Raw genomic sequence first — 23456 nt, forward strand, 5'->3', positions numbered from 1 at the left:
CAATGCAACATTAACCCGCCATGTTTGAATGGAACAGGAGTTTCCAGAGAGGTTGCACAAACTGCCACGAAACACGCCTGACCCTGCAGCATGGTGCTAAAGGCACGCATCAATTATTCAAGGATGCAGCACTGATACAAAACTAGAGCAGAGATTTATGCTGGGTGCACACCTGGCCCAAGTTATATAATGGCAAAAGGGTTCCAATTATTGAGACGTAAGTGCTCAAGGACAAAGGCCTGCATTTGTTAAGAGCTGCCTGACAATGCTTCTTTCTTAATCTACATGGTTCCTGCTACGCTGGGGGCTCAGCTACATAATCCACTAGCTGTGATCACCCCTGCCCTTTCAGAAATTGACAACTCCTCCACATAATGCCCTGAATGACTTCCCCAGCTTTTTCTAGAACCGCACGTTCAGCACACTTGTTTAATAGCACAACGATCCTTTCCCTGGTCCTCCTTTTTAAGCAGCTTTAGAGGGTTAGATATGAAATGCAGAAACCAACAATCAGCAATACTGACTCATTCATGGAATACATGCACATTTCGGATCCCAGTGAATTTATCAGTACTGTTAGTTTTCGTAAGAAAAAGAGTGAGATCCTTTATCTGCCGGACAGCAAGTTTAGCGTACTTGCATTGGGCCTGGTGTTGCATATGTTGTGAAAGTGAAATCACTGGCACCCCAAAGAGATGGTACACTCTTCTTTCTGATATGAAGAAGACATGTATGTGACTACTAGTGTCATGGCTCCAGTACAGTGGTACCTTGGTTGTCAAACTTAATCCATTCTGGGAATCCGTTCGACTCCTGGAACCATTCGAAAACCAAGGCGCGGCTTCCGATTGTCTGCAGGAGCTTCCTGCACTCAATCGGAAGCCGCGTCAGGCGTTCGGCTTCCAGAAAACGTTGGCAAACCAGAACACTCACTTCCGGGTTTGTGGCGTTCAGGGGACCTGATTTGTTCGGGAACCAAGCCGTTCAACAACCAAGGTACCACTGTACAGTGGTACCTCAGGTTACATATGCTTCAGGTTACAGACTCCACTAACCCAGAAATAGTGCTTCAGGTTAAGAACTTCAGGATGAGAACAGAAATCATGCTCTGGCAGCGCGGCGGCAGCAGGAGACCCCATTAGCTAAAGTGGTGCTTCAGGTTAAGAACAGTTTCAGGTTAAGAACGGACCTCCGGAATGAATTAAGTACTTAACCTGAGGTACCACTGTATTTATGCCAGTTGTTGGGAATCAAAAGAGGAGAGAGTTGCTGCCGTACCCAGGTCCTGCCTGCAGACTTTCCACAGCCTGGCCTGATCCTATAAAATCTGAACGATCAAAGAGGCTGGAATAGCCCTGAAGATGGACAGTCACCCCTGCCTCCCCGCTCAGTTTCCTCAGCATACAATGTGCACTACTTTCAGCTTCTTGGAGGAAAGGCAGGCTATAAATGCATTAAATAATAAATAAATAAATATGTAACAGCTTGCCTCTCCTTGGAAACAATCTTTTAAGAATCCCTGAAGCCTGCTTCTCAGCTAGGCTTGGCCAAACATCCACAACATCCATAATAAAAAAAGCAGCATTGCTTGTTGGTATTTAGAGCATGCTGTGAAGTCAGAAATCGAGAATTAGCCTTGCTGTGCCCCTAAAATCTGCCAAGTTCATTCTTAAGATGTGCACTTATGTACAATGCAGGCATCCTCAATTTGTAGCCTTATTGGAGTTCACCGATTGGGTCTGCGTTGCTCCGGGACAGGAGGAAGGAAGTCAAAATGATACCGAGGTTGGTTCAAAGAAAGAGTTTATTCTGCTCTCCGGATAGCAGAAGGCACTTGCGTGATTAGTCCCCAGCAAGTCCAAAGAAATGCCGTCAAACTGATAAGGGAGAGAGCTGTGTTCTTGTTTTGCATTTGCTCAACGGCTAAAGTTTATGCATTTTAGCTAAGGAGAAATGGGGATTTTGGTGCAGTTTAAAAACTGCCTGCGCAGTCAGTTTTGGGGTTTGGGAAACCCATTCCTTCAAAATGACCAAACACATGGAGCCTGCTTCAAGTCCAGTTGTTTTATTGACTAGATGCATGTTGATAAGGAATGATTGGGTGGTGAGTTTGCAGAGACATTTTGTTCAGCAAAAATTAAAATTGTTTTAACACTTATCGGCTGGCTATGTGTTTGGACAGGGGGAAAAAGTTAATCATTCTTGTTTGTTCTTGAGATACTCCAGATGAGGAAAGAGAGTTTTTTAAAAAAACAAAAACAAGTGTGTGATTTAAAAATTGTTACACAAACAAATGAGCCTAGTAATGAGATAGGATAGATGAGGAATTAAAAAGATGGTTTGTACAGTGAAAAATAGTCATACAGGAGCATGAGCAAGGATGGACCATCGCTCAGGGGCAGAGCCCATGATAAGCACTACTAAGTAGTTGTCCCATCAACAAGATTTATGCTTGCACAATGGGACTTTCCTGCTCTCCTCTGCCCGTGCACCCCCTAAATAATTATTTTATTTTATTTTATTTTATTTTGTTTTGTTTTATTTTATTTTATTTTATTTTATTTTATTTTATTTTATTTTATTTTATTTTATTTTATTTTATTTTATTTTATTTTATTTTATTATTTCTTCCCCACCCATCTCTCTGGGTTTCCCCAGCCACTCTAAATCTGGTGCAATAAAGAATGGGCAACTTGATATACTTTTATTGATGCTGTTAGACAAAAGGGTGAGAGGAAGAACCCATCAAAGACTGATGGAAAACTGCAGAAAGATATATTTGATTAATAGGAATCTAATAATTCTCAGTAATATGAATGAGTGTTAAGCTTTTTATTAATGTGTTTTGGTGATAGATTTCAATGTTATCATTGCTTGTGGTCCCCTCTGATGTTTTGTGTGTGTGTATGAGAGATAGAATGAAAGATTGAATTTGGAGTCATTTTCATGCAAGGTATTTGTTCTACCACTGAACTGTTGTTGTTGTTGTTTAGTTGTTTAGTCATGTCCGACTCTTCGTGACCCCATGGACCAGAGCACGCCAGGCACTCCTGTCTTCCACTGCCTCCTGCAGTTTGGTCAGACTCATGTTGGTAGCTTCAAGAACACTGTCCAACCATCTCGTCCTCTGTCGTCCCCTTCTCCTTGTGCCCTCCATCTTTCCCAACAACAGGGTCTTTTCCAGGGAGTCTTCTCTTCTCATGAGGTGGCCAAAGTATTGGAGCCTCAGCTTCACGATCTGTCCTTCCAGTGAGCACTCAGGGTTGATTTCCTTAAGAATGGATGCGTTTGATCTTCTTGCAGTCCATGGGACTCTCAAGAGTCTCCTCCAGCACCATAATTCAAAAGCATCAATTCTTTGGCGATCAGCCTTCTTTATGGTCCAGCCCTCACTTCCATACATCACTACTGGGAAAACCATGGCTTTAACTATACGGACCTTTGTTGGCAAGGTGATGTCTCTGCATTTTAAGATGCTGTCTAGCTTTGCCATCACCTTTCTCCCAAGGAGCAGGCGTCTTTTAACCACTGAACCATAGCTGCTTCTTTAAGGTGGCGCCATCTTCAAACCAACACTTTCCCTCCAATGTTTGGTAGTTCATGCACACAGAATATCTAACACACCACCCTCTTGTTTCCTTCATTGCAGCAGAGCCACACCAGATGCCCAGCGCACAAGTGTCCCGTTGAATCACCTGGATGGATACCTATTCAGCACTCTGTGGTAAGTCGGAGCCTTTTCCTCCCTCCGTTGCAAAGATTAAAGAGAATAAAGGAGATGTCTATGTCCTAGAGGCAGCCTTAGGGCTGTATACCAGAATGTTTGATAAAATTATCAGAGAAAGGCCAAATTAAGGGTACTTTCTGGTCTGTGTGAGTGGGTTTTTCCCCAAAGCAATTCACAGTTTTGTGGTTCCGTACTCTGTCACTGAGGGATTGAAAATAATCTAAAAAAAAATATAGAAAAAGATTTGTTGGTGTTGGGTGAAGCCTAGGAGAAGACAAAGATCCTCTTTCCTGATTTCATGGTTCTCCTTGCTTTCAGTCATCTGAATGAGATACATTTTCAACCGCTGGGCCCTAATCCAGATTTTCTAAAGCTGCAACCCTCCCTACATGAAATCACCAGGATTCGTTTCTGTGAAACTGTGCATAGGATCAGGCTGCAGAAATCCTAAAATTAATACTGCAGTGTTCACATTGTGCAGGCCAACTTAGAAATGTGGTGAGGAAAACTGACATTTTGAGTTTTGCCTCTTCCAGTCGTGTGTTAAATGTTTAGTCTTGATACCCAAACTGAGATGTTATAAATATCAAATCAGAGGTGTGCAAGCTTGGATTTAAAACCATCCGATTTGTTCCCACGATTGGTGCGTTACTCAGAAAGTTTTTTGAGATCAACGGAAACAGCTTTAGAACCAACTCTTTCCCATCTTATGGCAAACATATACAGTAATACCTCCGTGAACATCCGCCCCGTCGACCGTCCATTTCGGCGAACGTCCATGGCAAACCTGGAAGTACTGGCACGGGCTACTTCCGGGTTTGCCACTCGCTCATGCGCAGAAGCGCAAACCGCTCTGCGTGTGTTCGCACACATAGCGGCGCTTTGTTGAGCATCCCTTTCATGGAGCGTCCGGGGCTCTGGAACGGATCCTGGACTCAAAACACGGTACCACTGTAATTTAAGCATGTGAGCAGCCCTCTGAAAGCTGCCCAACAGTGCCTACTACTTTAGCCTTTTGTATGGTTGATGTTTAAATATGCAAGGCATTGGCTGTCAGGTGGGTAGAATCTCTACCCCAATGATGTGTGTTCCACGTGGTGGTTTTGCTGGAGTGCTGATGCTCACTGCACATACACAGAGACTAAGAACCTTTGAAGGATTAGTCCTGGCCACTGGAGTTGCTTCCATTGGATAATATGTACTTGTTGGGCTCCCTACAAGATGCTGAGGTTAACAAGCTGTGACAGTGCCATCTAATTTAAATTGGGCCTCTGTTGTGCAGAATATTCAATGTGTAGTGTAAGTACACACTGCCCAGAGAATTATATTACAGGAGAGAGTCCAAAGCTGCAATTTTATACGCAGTTACTTGAAAGTAGGCATCACTGAACACAGCAAGACTTACGTCTCTGCGTAACCATGCATAGAATTGCACTGTTAGACAACAATTCTGTGCATGCTTATTTGGGAGTTAGGTTTCAATACTAACCCCACTTACCTATGAGTAAAGGTAAAAGGTAAATGACCCCTGGTTGTTTAAATCCAGTCAAAGGCGAATATGGGGTGCGGCACTCGTCTCGCTTCAGGCCGAGAGAACCATCATTTGTCCACAGACAGCTTTTTGGGTCATGTGGCCAGCATGACTAAACTGCTACTGCTGCACGGAGGACCGTGACGAGTGCCAGAATGCATGGAAATGCCCTTCACCTTCCCACCACAGTGGTACCTATTTATCTACTTGCACTGGTATGCTTTCAAACTGCTAGGTTGGTAGAAGCTGGGACGGAGCAATGGGAGCTCACCCTGTCACGGGGATTCGAACCGCCGACCTTCCAATCAGCAAGCACAAAAGGCTAAGTGGTTTAGACCACAGCACCACCCGCATCCCTTTACCTATGAGTATCCAGTCATCTCCCTCTGCTTGGTTAAGTTACACCGCTCCCATTCACTGGAATGCTGTGATGTTTTGGTACATGTGAGTGCCCTGTTTTCACATCTTCCAGCTTCCCTTTGAAACGGGTGCTGGGGTTGGGTGCTGGAACTCCAAATATGGGAATCATTTTGTTCAATTATATACCAACCAGCCGTCGTTGTGATTGTTCACTGCTCAAGGGTGATGTTGTACTATGGTGTGTCTTTTCATTGTAATTGGTATTAAAAATTAATATCCCACTTTTCAGTTCAAAAATAGGCCTCTTTAAAGTGCCCTACAAGGAAACACAGTCAAGCATCATAAGAGAGAAACAACATCACATCACACATACTTAAAAAAATAATAATCACAGCAGGCATTTGCAGCCTTTATTCTGCCCTCCCTGCTCCTGTGCGGTCTGAAATGTACAGCTGTGTACCAAACATATATACCAGATTTCATTCAAACGTCTCAATGTTCCAGGGGATTGTCATGTTGCAAACAGACAAAGCTAAACAGGCCAGTTAACTCAAAGGCATCACTTGAATCAGTCTATACTTGTTTAGATGTCTGTCTTTCTGATCTCACTTCTTCTAAACCAAGGAAAGCCTTTTCAGTGCTGGTCTTTCAAATGATCCCTGCTTTTGCCCTTGAAGATAGTTATCCTCCACTTCCTTTAGGAATCCCAAGTTGTGTATGCACGGAATTTGCTGAGCAAGAGTGTCTGCCTTGCTACCTGTTTTATCTTCTTATTATATATGCCATTTAATCAATTTATAGACTGATGCATATGAGGAAGTTTGCAAATTAAAAAGCATATGACTGCAAAACTAAGATACAGATAAAACAAAAATATCTAGTGTCTGTAAAACCCCCAAATCAAAATACTGAGCAGTGCAACCCCAAAATTAATAACAATAATTTTAATATTCATACTCCACCCTCTGGTTGGGTTTCCCCAGCCACTCTGGGCAGCTTATAGAAGTGCCACTGCAGGAATTCAGAGGGGTGTCTCCCAGCCCTCCCAGGTGATGCTTGGGAAGTGAACTCCAAACCCTCTCTATGCAAAACAAATTCTCTAACCCTGAGCTGCGCTACTCAGACCTCAGTGGCATCAGTTGTTTCAGGGATTCCCCACTCCATCCCAAGTATCCTCTTTTTCTCTCTTACCTGCTACCCCCCCCCCCCATGCCTTCTGGTGGACTTTGAAGCACTGCTATTACATAAACACCAGCCTCCTTTGATGGTTATAGTTTCATATCAACTTTTCTCTGCTCTGCTCATTGTTCCTTCCTTTAAGACCTTTGATTCTGTTTAGTTGTTTGCAGTCTGTGGGAGAGGTCAATGCAGGATTGGCTTTCCTTATTTAAATGTCCTTATTTAAACTCATTTGGCAATGGAGAACAGCCTAATTCAAATTAATTGCCGAAGGAGGGAGCTGTGTCTGCAGACTTCTCTTTCCTGGTAATGTTTCTGTAGCGCTTGGGTTATAAAATATTCCTGAAGGAGCTCTCTGCACAGGGAATGTGTTAATCATGAAACCTTAGACTAGTTTCTGGGTAGACTTTATTACATAATAACTGGGATAATTTCCTCTGTAATGTGCTGCCCGTAAGGAAATAGAAGATGCATTGAATATGGATCCAACACAGAAATTACTACCAACTTCAGTAGCCAGAAAGGTGTTTGGGGATGGAGGAATCTATCAAATTAATTTTTTCTGTTTCTCCTTTTCCCCATCAGTCTGTGATATTTTAAAAGAAAAAATGCCCATGAAGATTCAACAGCATTTTAGTGTGGTTTCCTCCCTCATACGCACGTTTGTAAGGAGTTTTGTCAAATATACACGTTAGGGAATGTGCTGATTCTGACACTTCATTGCCAGGGCAAAAATGTAACTCAAATTGTAGTGCGGTTGATAACTAGAAATGTTCATTGTGGTGGTAGAAATTGGTGAAAAGGAATACAGGATGTCCTTGTCCCCCAGAGAAGTACTCATCCAGAGCGAACCCACCAAAAAAGCAAGGAATGTGAGCGAAAGCCAAGGAATATTACTTGCACGATGGTCATCAGGAATTACAGACGTCGCTGTGGTTTATGCCTGGCGAACTCACAGCACAGGCGTTAATGGGAGGCTGAATTGCAAGCTTGCATGTTTCAAGCTTCCTGGCAAGCGGCTCCACATTTTTGTAAGCCACTGTGATTTAACAATTTTAATGAAACAGCAGCCCATTACATAGCTTTGGAGCTACTGCACTTTTACAGACACGATCTCTGCCACTCCCCTGGGGATACACAAGCCATCAACCCTCAAAAAGACATATAGCAAATAAATAGTTTAATTGCAGGGGCCCGTTAGGGACAGTGGGAAGGCCAACCGTAGGTGGAGACTGAGGCAATGAAAGGCAGAGCCAATTCATTGTAGTTTTGTCCCCGTCTTCCTCCCTGCTGAGTTCTGCAAGGGTAACATTGAGACTAAGGAGGGCCACCCTCTGGGTTGGTTGTGTATCTTCTCAGTGTGCTGTCCACGCACAATCTGTTGTTGGGCAATGTTCAGATCCCTCTGCTCTCATGTGGTGTAGTGTGCCAGTGTGGTGTAGTGGTTAGGAGCAGTGGACTCATAATCTGGTGAACCGGGTTCGCTTCCCCGCTCCTCCACATGCCGCTGCTGGGTGACCTTGGGCTAGTTGCACTTCCTTGAAGTCTCTCAGCTTCACTCACCTCACAGAGTGTTTGTTGTGGGGGAGGAAGGGAAAGGAGATTGTTAGCGGCTTTGAGACTCCTTTGGGTAGTGATAAAGTTGGATATCAAATCCAAACTCCTCCTCCTCCTCCTCCTCCTCCTCCTCCTCCTCCTCTTCCTCCTCTTCGTCTCCTCCTGTTTTTTTTATCTTCAGACCATAAAGGCAAAGGTAAAGGGACCCCTGGCCATTAGGTCCAGTTGCGGATGACTCTGGGGTTGCAGCGCTCATCTCGCTTTATTGGCCAAGGGAGCCGGTGTACAGCTTCCGGGTCATGTGGCCAGCATGACTAAGCCACGCATGGAAACGCCATTTACCTTCCTGCCGGAATGGTACCTATTTATCTACTTGCACTTTGACGTGCTTTCGAACTGCTAGGTTGGCAGGAGTAGGGACCGAGCAACGGGAGCTCACCCTGTTGCGGGGATTCGAACCGCCGACCTTCTGATCGGCAAGCCCTAGGCTCTGTGGTTTAACCCACAGCGCCACCCGCGTCCCCTTCAAAACATACCAGAGATTTAAAGCACATTTAAAGCCTGCCCAGCCACCCCACAAATTCTGGGAACTGTATGTAGGTCTGTAAAGTAAGCTATAGTTACCAGGATTCCTGGGTGGGTGGGGTGCATGGAAAGTGCTGTAAGGGTCTAGTTTGCATGCCACCTTGGCCAAGCAGCCTTTCAAATGGGGGCACCTTCAAATAGAAGACAATCTCCTGCAAAGCAGGGCACCCGGCAACTCCACTGTAAAACAAGGTAGGTCTACCCAGCCAAAGGTGTTGACGGAGAAGCTCCCTGCTTCTCTTCCAAACCCTGCTAGCTCATAAATTCCACATTCGAGGTGGGTGGTGAGGAATGTGTTTTGTGGTTTACGTGCTTTGAACATTGCAGTATCCAGCTGCCTTCAGCCTGCAATTCTAGTCACACTTACAAAGCCCCGTTGGAGCCAATAGGCCTTACACCTTGAGTAACAACTGCTCAGGGGGAGTCATTGTTAAGGAGGATATATCTATGCTTTGTTTTGCAGAGGTGATCTTTAATTTTAATGCTTCCCCCTCCCTTGTTGCTCTGTTCATGTACTCCTGCAGCTTTTCGTTACAACTGAGACACCTACGTTTATGGCTCAAGGCACCTCACCACCTGCCTCTCTTATTTTAGCCTCTATGAAAACAGCTCTTCCTATTGTGATGCTCTTGCTGCTGAGTCCCACTGACAGTCAGCTGCTTTGGAAATGATTTATTTGGAGCAGTGGGTTGTTTTTTTTCAGGGCCAAAATTGATTGACATTTAAATGCCCCCTTTATGAGGGTGGAAAGCATGCTGGGTAAATGCTTGTTTCTTGATTTATGAAGAAGGACCTAGAGGACGCATTAGGGAGCACCTGTTGAATATATGAGCTGTTTAACAGTGGAATAGACTGCTTTGGAAGGAAGTGGATTCTTCTTCGTTCTATCCAGCCTTTGTTTATTAGGGGTGCTTATTTATAATTTCTGCATTGTTGTGGGGTTGGACTAGATGTCCTTTGAGATCCCTTCCAGCACTTGGGTCTGAAGATTGAGAAAAAAATATTGCTTAACAGAAAGTAGAATATTTGGATGTCATCCTAGACATTCAATGTAACTGACAGATGGAAAATTGGAAGTCATTTTTCTTTTTCTTTTCTTTTCTTTTCTTCTTTTCATTCCCCCCCCCTCTCTTCTCTTTCTTTTTTCTTCTTTGGTGTCCTCTGCTCTGGGCCATTACTAGGGTCCAAGTATTACACGCACATGAAGGTGGTGTCAGCATCACCCTAGAGCCAGTGCACCGACTGGACTCTTGCACCTCAACCCCGACTGGGCTAGGCGAGCTGGGTAGCACCGCCAGAGACCTCCTTTTCCCACAGGAACAGGTCACAGTGCTGTGGACTCACAGCTCAGAGCTGAGAGCACCGGATTCACTGTCTCAATAATACAGTCGTTGCGCAGCAGAGTTTTGCAGAGTCTTGCAGAGTATAAACCACTCGGAGAGCAGCTCTGTAGAATATCTTCCTTTTATTCTATAACTACAACTATGATACAAAACTATATACAGAGCTGAATATTCTAAGCATAAATCAATGCTACACTGAGAGTCTGCAGCTGCTCTTAGCAGCAACCTTATCTCTAGGATCTCTAACACTCTCACTCTCTCAGATACACTGACTGACTGACTCTCTCTCACACACACAGATATGTTACTGGGCAGAATAAGTAGATAGGCAGGACACGCCTCCTTCTCTCTGTGGAGTCAGCAGAGACCATCAGGAGATGGTCAGGAGATTCTTGGGTATGGGAGGGGTGAAATCTCCTCAGGTGGATGGTTGGTGGAAGGACCCTGAGTGAGAGGCAGGGAAGGAAAAGGCTCCCAGGTCAGAGAGCTGTGAGGGTCCACCACTTTTGTGGTGAGCTACCTTTTAGAGAGGACTCTGTGTTTTCTTTTCTCTTTCTCCTTCTCTCTCTGTTTTTGTTTTTATTTATATTTGCTTCCTTCATCTTACTGTGTTATAAAAAGCTTTAATAAAATCCTATGGGAAAAATGAGGTCCTTCTCAGTTCCACGATACCCTCTGTGAACATTGTTGGTACTGAGTGTGTGTGGTTTGTTTAGTACTTGTTGCAGACTTGTTGAACTAGGAAGCCCCTGCCCAGGGTGAAAGTTAGCCTAGTGAGTTATTGTGTCCTGTGTATACTTAGGCCTCAGATCTTAAGACATGGATGTGGCCCTCCAGATGTGGTTAGACTGCAACTCCTATCATCCCTGTCCATTGGCCATGCTAGTTGGGGATGATGGGGAATCCAACAACATCTGGAAGTTTTGCCATTTAGGGCCTAACAAAACAGGCATTGCAACATCGGCTTCCATGGCTTGCAGGCATATGGAACCTCTGCATTGGTCAGACCTGGGAGCCTGGCTTTTGTATTAGGCTCAGTTTTGCCTAGAGAAGAGACCAAAGAGATTAAGCAAAAGGCACTGCAGAATTGGTGGGTTTTGAGCTTTGGTTTGAAGAACTGCAGACATACCATACATTTAAAGCACATGGATTCCCCTAATGAATCCTGGGGATTTTAGTTTACCCCACAGTCCCCAGCACCTTCAACAAACTACAGTTCCCAGGATTCCTTGGGGGGAAGTCATGAGCTTTAAATGTGTAGTGTGCCCACAGATGAGGGTATGTTCTGTATGTTCTGGCAGGCATTTTGATACATAATGGAAAATAGACAGAGCTTTACACAGACCAGTTATTAAAATAAATCTTGCATTGCATTTATAAGATAATTGAAGTGCCAAGGTTTTAAAATAGCGCAGTATAAAAACCATGAGAACTTCATATTCTCTTTTCAGTTTCTTGGACAATGTAACTTTTTTTTTTGGCACATTTGTTCTGAAACCTTGTGGGGTTTTTTTATTACTTGTTTTGAATCTTCCACCAGAAATGGAAGGCGGGGAAATCTGCGGGAGCCTGAAATATGTTTCCTCATTTCATGAGCTGGGCTAAAACCTCACAGCTGTCTCAACATTTCAGAAAGCCAGCTAACAGACTAGCACCTACTAGTCCTTGCAGTAGCTCTCCTGCTCGCTGAGACAGCCACAAAACATTAACTCTTGATCGCCAAAGCTCAGAATTCATTTGAGTTCGGAAAGGGCAAACTAAACTAATGACAACGTTGTAGAGACCACTTGGAGGCATAGAGATATCAGTGTTGGGGGCTTGTAATGTTCTCACCACAACATAGCTGTCAAGTGTCCCTTATTTGAAGGGACAGTCCCTTATTCCAGCGCCATGTCCCGCTGCTGTCCATTATTGATGGATGTCCCTTAAATGTCCCTTAAATGATGTCCCTTAAATTTCAAAGGAAGCAGCTCCTCTCCCTCCCTCCCTGCCGGCCAGGGAGGGGGGAGGCTTCAACTGTGTTGCTTGGCTGTGTTGCTCACCCAATAAGAAGTCTAAGAACGACTGGGGGGGGGGGCTTGCATGCCTTGTGTGTGGCTAGTTAATGCAAGCTTAGGGGTTTTTTGAATGCTGGACGCCATTTTGTTGCACGTGCTGCTGCAAACTTTGCAGTGCAAAGCCAGGCCGGGGAGACATCTTAAGTTGAGGCTGCATAGGCCTTGTGGTGCATGTGATTCAGATTCTATAGTTGAACCTCTGGTTACAAAGTTGGTTGGACAGTGTTCTCGAAGCTACCAGCATGAGTTTGACCAGACTGCAGGAGGACAGGAAGACTGGAGTGCCTAGAACAGGTGAGGCTGCAGGTCCCTTATTTTCAAGGCTGCTGGTCCCTTATTTTCAAGGCTGCTGGTCCCTTATTTTCAAATCTTTAAGTTGACAGCTATGCACCACAAACACAAGTTGAGCATTGGAGCCTCCAAAGTCTTCTCCTTCTGAGAAAATAATCCCTTTCATTCTCTGCTCTCACCACAACAGCTCCCTAGACACTGTCTCAGATCCAGCGGCCTTTAGGGAAAATTACATCCCTCAGGTCTGTTTTCCCCTGGCTCTGGTACCTGCACAGCACAGGAAGCAGCTCCTCTCCCTCCCTCCTTGCCGGCCAGGGAGGAGGGAGGCTCCAACTGTGTTGCTTGGCTGTGTTGCTCACCCAATAAGAAGTCAGGTACCAGAATGGTGAGGTACCAGAATGGTGAGAATGGAAGAACCTCCCTCATTCCATATGTTCAGCCCAGCTAGGACAGGAGTAGCAGCAGGAGAGTATGAGGGAAGGGGAGAAGGGGGTTGGCAGACTGTGGATGTGTTGCGGTTATTAATATTGCGCATTTGGAAGCAATGTTGAAATAAAAACTGCCCAGTCCAAAAATATGGTTCAAAAGCTTTACTAGCAGAACTTGTTCCACAAAACAGAGACTCAGAACAATAATGCTACATCTAAATAGATGCATAATGTTATGCACTTGTCCAAGCAACAGGTACAGCATCTTAGAGATATGAAATTACTTTATCCAGAGCTGAAAAGAAAGATCTGCCTCTCCCACAGTCTCTCCATTATAGCCAGAGGCTGTCTTCCTGGAGAGAATCATTGGCTCCTCTGGCTCCTTTCAGAAAAAGAACAAAGACTTACTCACACAAAATAGAGATTTGCAATTGAATATCCCATGTGAATCTAGGTTAAACACCTTGGGAGAGAGCAGCAAAGATACTTCAACAGCTAATCATTAACCTGTTAGGCGCTCTGAGAGCTTCAGTTTAGCAATACACATACAGAGTTATTTTCCATTTCAGTGTACAATGAAACAATTATACTCAGCAGGGTGGAGGTGGAGGTATTTGGGAAGTGGCGGGTTGGAGGAAGGGAGTTTGGTTGCACATGTGAATTTGTCACCTGTGGAATCAGGGCCATCCGGAAATCTTCATGCAGATTGTGTTGTGGGTATCTGGACAATCCAATAAACCAATGTCAATTCTGCATAAAATTTGGCTTGGATTGGAATTTGGGGTTCTGCTGCTAAGAAATTGGCTTTGGAACTGTGGATTGACTTACCAAAATCTGCATTGTATCTGACACATTTTTCATCAATGCATCTCCTGTGCTAACAGTTATAATGGATGTACTTCTTGCACCTCCTTTCATGCAGTCAACGCTGCATCATGTGTTTCGTAGTCTAAATGCAGTTGAACACACGAGGCTGGGTTCATACTTGGTCGAACTTCAGAGCAGAACCATTAAAATCAATGGAAGATGAGCTACTCAGTTTTAATGAGTTTACTCATTCAATCCACGATGCACTGAGAACAATGTAAGAAGATACTAAGATTTGGAAATGCATACAACAAAGCCTATGAGGCAATGCAACATACACACAGATGAGACACTGGGACATGTACTGAACTGAGCACTTGTAAATACATGTCAGGCTGCGAGGCAAGGTTTACCTTCCCCCTGTATCTGTAGATAACAGCACAAAGTGAAAGTACAGTGGTACCTCGGGTTAAGAACTTAATTCATTCTGGAGGTCTGTTCTTAACCTGAAACTGTTCTTAACCTGAGGTACCACTTTAGCTAATGGGGCCTCCCACTGCTGCCACGCCGCCACTGCACAATTTCTGTTCTCATCCTGAAGCAAAGTTCTTAACCCGAGGTACTATTTCTGGGTTAGCGGAGTCTGTAATCTGAAGTGTCTATAACCCAAGGTACCACTGTAGTCTTTTTCCAGCAACACAAAGGTTTCTTAAGCACAGCACAAAATCCAGCGTCCATTCTCACCGTGCAGGTGCTCCCAGTTGAGTTCCTCCCACTTCCCTCTAGCTGCTTCCGTCCTCCCGTCTCCTCACCATGTGATCGCTCCACCATTGAGCCTTCTGAGAGGCTACCCTATCCAGTCGTCTTGCTCTAGGACTGACAGGCTGCACACTTTCTATTGAGGGAGAGTGAACCAGTTGTCCCTTCTCCTGTTCCTCTTCCCCTTGTTGTTCTCCTTCCAGTATGGCCCAACTATCAGTCTCCGAACTGTGTCCCTCTGCAAACCATTGCTCTAGGTTGATACTACCTTCCTGCTCTTGTAGAGCTTCAGGATCCCAGCCTTGCGCGGGGGGGGCGGGGGCTCCCACAATTCCTCTTCAGAGCCTGATCCCTGACAATACTGGAAGAAGTGTAGTATGAGGATGGATGATTCTGTCAATTTAGTTCCCCCCAGTCTTTAAGTCTGCCATGTTTCTATAGGAGTTGCGACTTTTTATTTTAATAAATGTCCTTATGAAAATGTGTTCTCAGCATTTTTCTGCACATTTCCCTATCATGCATTTTAATGCAATGTTGATTAATGTTATGCATTTGTGCATTTATTTTCATTATTATAAATCTTTATTGGTTCAAAATACAAATGTACAAATGTACAAACATACAACAAAGCTGGGTATAACAAAGTTAAATATAAGTAGAAAAAAAAATCACAACTTAAAAGCAAGAAAATTTTGAGAAAAGAAAAGAAAGAAAAAGAAATGAAATGAAAACCAAAAATTTATACATCATGTCCTTCAAAATAATTTTTTTTTTACAAGAAATCATTCTCATTATACTTTTTCTATTGTCATGGTATTATTGCACAGTTTTATTTTGTATCCTTTTTCATACATTCCACTAAGATATTTGTTTCATTTATTTATTATTCACAAGTGTCATTCCAGTTCTGCTATGATGGTATCATTTTTAAAATATAGTCTTACGTATTCCTTAAATATTTTCCATTCTCCACGTGTTCTCTGGTTTAAGGCTCCTCTGACTTTTCCCGTCAGCTTTTCCCGTCATTTATTTTCACTAATATGTGTATTTCTTCTTTTGCACCCTTTTCCCCAGACACATTTTTGTACATGTTTTTGGGTTGGAAAACTGTATTAGGAGAAGTGCAAATTTCAAAAGACAGCTGTGTTTCTGTCTGCATATTGCATCAGGAAGTATGAATTAGGGAGGGTCACAGTAAAATGCAAACCGAGCCTAATTTATCCTCCATCACAGTGCAAACAGTGCAAACTAGACTGTTGGTAGAGAAGACAGATAACCTAGACCAGACTCCCATATTTTTAGAGAATGGCATTTTAATACGAAATTTCTCCCACAGGAGTGATGTTTCTATCCAAAGTCTTCTGCTGGAACTGTAATCACAAGTCACCGCTTCCTGCCTCAACTTGCTAAGCTTTCCAGGAGTCCTTAAACTAGATCTTTATGTGTTTGAGCATCCACAAAAGTCATTATCAGCCACCTTGTAAAAAACCAGCTTTGTGGAGGCTTTGATGATACAGTGTGATTACAAGGATGAAAAGGTGAATAACCCTTTGAGAAGTGCAGACGCATATCAGTTCAGAAAAAAAAACCACTAGTTATTACTGAAATACATTGCTAAAGTTAATTTATCACTAATATTTTTTCCAGCTCTGTAAACGACTTCTTTCCATATGAAGCAAAGACACCAAAAGCCTGTATATGAGCACTGACTCATAAAAGTAAACTAATTGAAGTTTCCTGGACTTGAGATTAGCTGCCTAATGTGCCATGACTCCTCAAAAGCAGTCCTGTAAAAGATTCATCTCAGTGCTCCCTACTGCATTAGGGAAGCTTTCCTGAGTTTTTACAAAGCTCTGCAGGGATTGGAGAGCACAAACATCTGCCAGAAATGAATAAACAAACAAGGGAAGACTCAAAAGCCAACGTGGGTAATTCTTTCGGTTTCACACTGTAAAAGTAAACCTTTTCAGAATGAGGAGTACCTCCGGTTTTAATTAAAAATCAGAGTGACTAGGGGAGCAATCCTACAGCAATAGGATGAGCAAGTTCAGATCCAGTAGATCTCTGCCTGAACCTGGTACAGCTGGGTTATGATGGGTTAACGCTGTCATTCTTGGCTCAGCCTGAGATATACCTGCATAGTGTCCTCATGTTGGGTAAGCCAGGATGCAGCTGGCTGGGCCCAGCAGATCTTAAGATGACATAAAAAGGGGCATGACTGGGGCATGGCCAGAGAAGAGAGACTTAAGCTGGATCCAAGACCTGCTCAGCTCAGTCACGTGACCTGGAGTAAGGTAAGCCAACAAATATGAAGATGTAACTCAAGCACTACTCTAAAGGCTTAGTCTCCCTCAGCCAGGCTCACCTTGATGCTGAGTGGAGTTGGGGGATGGATCTACACACAGGAAAAAACACACGCTACAAATAAGTCATAACATTTTAACAAAAGAAAAAAAAACTGTATGTAAAATCACATAGAAAAGTTTTGTGCTCTACAGCGCCATCTGGTGTTGCATGTTTATAACATATTTGAAACTCTGTTTTTTGGCAAATGTAGCTGAGTCCTGGGTCTGGCATAACTTTACGACAGTTTAGCTTTTGCTGAGTTGCTTTTTCAGCTCCTTGTGGATAGGATTGCTCCCTTGGTGGCTGTGCCTCAAGAAGCTTGTAGAAGGCAGCAGGTAACCATTCCTCAAGATTACAGATGAATGAATTAACATTGACAAGACACATGCCATGGAAAAGATAAGGCAAAATTTTAGATGTTCTAGGAAAATGCATTCATTCATTTATTTATTCAGATTTGCCACCTGACTGACCTTCTGAAGGTTCGTCAAGGGCAATAAATAACGTGTAAAACTAGCCTGCTAAAATGCAGTAACAAAGATCCAACAAAAATATTTTAAAACTCCACCATCTGTATCAGCTTTGCTCCATTTTCCACACAAGCCAATGCCAGTAGAAAAGGTCTTGCAGAGAAAAGATATTCAGGCTTTAAAAACGCTTTGACAAGCCTTCAAAGATTTTTTTTTCCAAACAGGAAAGACCTACTTTCAGTTACAGATTTGTTGGCTGCCAAAATATATTTTGATATGGGCACTTACTCAAAGTTAAGCTCTTTGATTAAGCCTTGCTGATCTCAGTCGAGAAGGGAAGGAGGTGCTTAAATTTGGCCCATTAAAACCGAAGGGACTTAACATTAGCCCCATCCTCACATTTCCATTTCCCCCCACCATGGTCCTGATCTCCCATAGTTGCTATTTGCAATAGGAAGAAAGCTCCCATTGCAGTCAATGGGAGCTTTCCTACCACTGCAAATAGATGTGCGTGGCAATTTTGGATGGGATGGAGACAGGAGCAAAGGATGAAAACCTTCTCTACAAACTGTGGTCCTGGTTCAGCTCTCCCCTTCCCATGGTCCTTTTTAAAAAACCACAGCAGATGTACACCTTCCATGTGTACACAATTGAGGCAAGAAGCCCAAGAAGCTACCAGATATATATATATATATATATATTGTGTGTGTGTGTGTGTGTGTGTGTGTGTGTGTGTGTGTGTGGCCATATAGCATCTAGATCAAGGGAAGTAATAGTGCCACTGTATTCTGCTCTGGTCAGACCTCACCTGGAGTACTGTGTCCAGTTCTGGGCACCACAGTTCAAGAAGGACACTGACAAACTGGAACATGTCCATAAGAGGGCAACCAAAATGGTCAAAGGCCTGGAAACGATGCCTTATGAGGAACGGCTAAGGGAGCTGGGCATGTTTAGCCTGGAAAAGAGGAGGTTAAGGGGTGATATGATAGCCATGTTCAAATATATAAAAAGATGTCACATAGAGGAGGGAGAAAGGTTGTTTTCTGCTGCTCCAGAGAAGCGGACACGGAGCAATGGAGCCAAACTACAAGAAAGAAGATTCCACCTAAACATTAGGAAGAACTTCCTGACAGTAAGAGCTGTTCGACAGTGGAATTTGCTGCCAAGGAGTGTGGTGGAGTCTCCTACTTTGGAGGTCTTTAAGCAGAGGCTTGACAACCATATGTCAGGAGTGCTCTGATGGTGTTTCCTGCTTGGCAGGGGGTTGGACTCGGTGGCCCTTGTGGTCTCTTCCAACTCTATGATTCTATGATATATTTGAGTTTCTAGAATCTACAGCTTTTACATTTGGTTCCTCTCCTACCCACAGTCCAGAAGGTCTAAAATGTCAGTGTTTGACAGCCATGGTCTTTACCTTGCACAAAGTAATCCAGATCAGCAGTTAATGGAAGATTAGGCTGTGGTCCAGAAGGAAGGCTTTTATTTATAAGGCTTCAGATCTTGTCATACTGTGATGTGATTTAATGAGAAGTGATATGGTGAGGCTGTAACGTTAAAAAGTATTGAGCCATGTGTTTTGTTTTCTCCTCTTGCAAAATGGATTGTAACCAGAGCTACTACATTTAATTTAATTTTTTGAAAAACCCTCCAAAATTCACACTTGGGCAATAGTTTTTTTTTGGGGGGGGCAGCCAATCAAAATCATGAGGCTTCTGGGCTCTGCAGTGGGGCCCTGGCAGCATAGGCGCCGACTCCATGGGGCCTGAGGGGGCTCGAGCCCCCTCAAAAAATTTTTTGGGGGGGCTCAGCCCCCCCAATAATCTCGGGCGCCCTTCCAGCAGAGCGCCGCCGCCGTCCCCCGCCTCCTCCCCACCTGCTCCTTCGCCAGCCAGCCAGCCAGCCGCGCGCCCTAATCGGAGAGCCCCGGCCGTCCCCCGCGAGATTAGGGAATCCCCGGGGGCGGGGGCTCCTGCCTCGCTGCTTCGCAGCACCACCGCCACTGCCAAGGCACTGCCGGAAATCCCGCGAGAACAGGGGAATCCCGACTGGCCACACCTCCCAGCCAGCCAATCGGCTGGCTGGGGGGCGTGGCTTGCCCTATTTAGGGCCGGAGCCACTTTATTTGCATATTCATGAGCTTATTTATTATTCATGAGCTTTCCCGGGCCCCCCCAATATTTTGTATAAGTCCGCGTCCCTGCCTGGCAGCAGTTTGAGGGTGTCGTGTGCTGACTCTCGGTCTGAAATGACAGGGCCGGACCTTCCATGAGGTAGAGTTAGGCAGCTGCCTCAGGCAGAAAATGGCTAGACATGTGTCTCATGTGGTCTACCCTGAAGAACCTAGCTAGCCCTAGACCGTAGTGAAGGACCGGTGCTGAAGTAAGATTCAACTACCAGTCTTTGTGCACAGAATGGGGACTGCACCATCTTGTCCTTTGCCTTAGGTAGCAAAGCAGCTTGACTGGCTCCTGAATGGACCACACTGGTACTCACTCACTGTGTCCAAGCCAAGATGCTGAAGAGAAAAGGAGCCATGCAAAAGTCAGGACCTTCTACAAACACACACACACACACACACACACACACACACACACACACACATGATGATGATGATGATGAATTCAATTTGTATACCACCCTATACCCACAGGTCTCAGGGTGGTTTAGAATGCTACCTCCAGGCGAGCAGAAGGCTGTATCACAGTTCAATGGCATGTTTCAGCCAGGCAAAAGAACTCAAGGCGGGTGTGGAAGTGGGTGTGGCCTAGGCAGAGTCCGAAGAGCCATGGAGGGCTGCAGAGGTAAAAAAAAAGTAAAGGTAAAGGACCCCTGGACATTTAAGTCCAGTCAAAGGTGACTATGGGGTGAGGTGCTCATCTCACTTTTCAGGCCATGGGAGCTGGTGTTTGTCCACAGACAGCTTTCCGGGTCATGTGGCCAGCAGGACTAAACTGCTACTGGTGCACGGAGGACTGTGACGAGTGCCAAAGCACCTGGAAACACCTTTTACCTTCCTGCCACCGTGGTACCTATTTATTTACTCGCACTGGCATGCCTTTGATCTGCGAGGTTCTCAGAAGCTGGGACAGAGAAATGGGAGCTCACCCCATCAAGCGGAATCGAACTGCCGACCTTCTGACTGGCAAGCCCAAGAGGCTCAGTGGTTTAGACCACAGCACCAGCCACTCTCTTCATGGAGTGCTGCATTTGGCTCCTGGTTCCTAACCTCCTTGTCTTTGATATGGCATTATCAAGATCAAAGGACTCTGAATGACGCTTCTCCCCCCTTTTGAGCTTTCCCCCTCTAAAGCAGAAAAAGGCACTGGCTAAATACAATTATAACCTCACTTCACACTCGAGAGGATTTTTATATACCTGTCAGTGCGGAAGTGTATTAAAATGCTCAGCTGGTTTGTTTGTTTTTTAATATATAATTTCTGGACGTGTACTGGGGGTGTTGAAGAATGCTGATAAATGCAACAATGAGCTAAGGTTGCTCTTCGAGATGTCAGAAAACAATTTTCTGGAATGAGAGATTGTAACAGGCCGGGCTCACCTCTCTATAAGGGAAGGGGAGACCAGTGCAGGGATTTAGGAGGCGCGAAGCAGAGCACAAAACACAAGGGAAAACTAAGTTTGTTACATGGCCATTTGGAATGAGCGAGCGAAGCAACGTAATTCTGCCTCCTGTTGCTCTGAGCACAAATGGGGAGGGGAGGGTTGATTACAGTCTCTCCACTGAGTGCTAGATTAAGGTCCTTCAAGTAGATGGCAAACCTAATATTGCAATTTTAATTTGCACTGCGGCGGTGCTGTGGCTGGGTGTGGGTGGGTGTTGTTGAGCTCTAGTAGCAATTCACTTGGCACTCGACGGCATGAATTTCAAGCGTGGCGACTTGTCTTGTTTCTTGCAGGATTTAAATATTCAGAGACAGTATCAGCAGTGAAGATCAAATAAACATGCGGTTCAAAATTAAGTGGTTTGTCTGTAGGAAGTCTGCTTCCTTCAGCTCTGCAAACATTTTCTTTTTAAAGGGAGCCTCCTACTCTCTTGGCATCCACTTGCAGATAAACTTTTGAGAGCATTGCCTGGGTGGATATATGGATGGCTGCAAAATGCAGAACTTCAGTGCCGGAAGTATATATCCATATCTAATTAAAGAACAACAAATATATATTATTTGCTGTTCAGTTTGATACAGTGCCATCCATGTACATGATACTTTATAAAGTGACATATTAAATAATCTTTCCTGACCACCTGCTGTATTCCTGCTGATATCACAACTCATTAAGGTTTGTGAAGAAAATGGGTGTGACTGAAAAGGAGGGCAAGGTCTGCCGTAGCATTAGGGTGGCACTGATAATGCCAAGGTTGCACGTTCGATCCTTGTATAGGACAGCTGCATATTCCAGCATTGCAGGGGCTTGGAATGGATGATTCTAAAGGTCCCTTCCAGCTCTAAAATTCTAAGATTCTATGATTATTCTTCAGTTGGGTGGACGTGTGACCCAGACCATGGGTTCATCTAACTGAGTGTTGTCTCTTCTGACCGGCTGTGGCTCTCGGGAACATTAGACAGAGGTCCTGCCCACACCATCCATCTAAATCATATCATTTCCCCCAAGGAATCCTGAGAATTGTCATTTGTGAAAGGTAATGGAAACTGTAGCTCTGTGAGTGGTGATTGCAGGTTCTGCTGTTCTTTGGGGGAACCCATATATGTTATGGATGCAATGGGAGTCTTTTCTGCCACCTGTTCCCTTATCCTTTTAGTTGAAGGGTAAACAAAAAGCAAAAAGTCACCATTTTTATTTTATGTATTCATTATTGCATCTATATCCCACCTTCCCTTCAAGGAGTTCACACTTCTCCCCCTCTCCATTGTATTCTCACAACCACCCTGTGAGGTGGTTAAGCTGAAAGAGAGTGGCCTGACCCCATCCTCCTGGAATGTACATTAAATAGCCCTACCCATTAAGGTGGCTACAACAAGCATCTGATGAAAGTGCAAGATTTTGACAAGTGCATTTAAGTCTTTTTTTTAATGTGCTGAGAGACTGTTGCGGTTGCTGTGAGGTACTGATCTGGATGATGATGATGATGTAAGAGTACCTGCATTTCTGATCAACTCACTGTTTCTACACAACTGGTTGCCATTACAAACAACTAAATGGAACTATGTTTTGCCTGGAAAAGGGAACGAATCTCTTTGCTTATTAAAAAGGTTAGATGGACACCTCTCCGTGTGTCAAAAAGATTTTAATGCTTGCATTGAGGACCCTGGGTGAATGCTTTTCAATGTGCTGCCTTGCATCTTAAGATACGTGAGCAAACCCACACTTTTCCAGCAGCTGCCTACACCAAGACCCTGACTCTCCTGAGAAGTTTCATTGGTGGTGGTGGGAGACATAGGCAGCTACAGAACAGAACTGGAAGCCGGAAAGTTCCCTTCCCTTGTCTTGGAATTCAAGTCACACCTGCTCCCCACTTTAACCTTTCCCAGATGTAACCCTTCAGATTGTTCCCTGACCCCTGCCAAATATAATCAGTCTCAAAGTCTCCTTTCCCTTCCTCCCCCACAACCAACACTCTGTGAGGTGGGTGAGGCTGAGAGACTTCAGAGAAATGTGACTAGCCCAAGGTCACCCAGCAGCTGCATGTGGAGGAGCAGGGAAGCGAACCTGGTTCACCAGATTACAAGTCCACCGTTCTTAACCACTGCACCACGCTGGCTATAACCACTGCACCACGCTGGCTCCACCCTCTGGAGCCGTCCAAGCCATTTTGACACCCGGAGCAAAGGACAAGATGGTGCATTGCCTATTCTTTGCACAAAAACTGATTAGAATCGTAGTTGAATCTTATGTCAGCACTGGTGATGGAATAGAGTTCTCCACCACACCCTAGGGTAGCAAGCTAGCTTAGGGGTTGCAGGGCAGACCATATGGCACTTTCTGCCCCTCAGAATTTGCCCCTGAGACAACTGCCATATTGTGTCTCATGGAAGGGCTG

General features: G+C 44.5%; 1 protein-coding gene across 1 annotated transcript in view; it reads left to right on the forward strand.

The window, feature by feature from the left end:
• Positions 1 to 23456, forward strand: part of DLG2 (discs large MAGUK scaffold protein 2) — a 907935-nt gene that overhangs the window by 174317 nt on the left and 710162 nt on the right. The window contains exon 6 of the mRNA XM_081196960.1: positions 3650 to 3724. Coding sequence (XP_081053086.1) covers positions 3650 to 3724 — 75 coding nt within the window. The remainder of the gene's footprint in view (positions 1 to 3649; positions 3725 to 23456) is intronic.

Source organism: Podarcis bocagei, assembly GCF_964188305.1.
Source record: "Podarcis bocagei genome assembly, chromosome: 6".
In the NCBI taxonomy this organism is placed as follows: domain Eukaryota; kingdom Metazoa; phylum Chordata; class Lepidosauria; order Squamata; family Lacertidae; genus Podarcis; species Podarcis bocagei.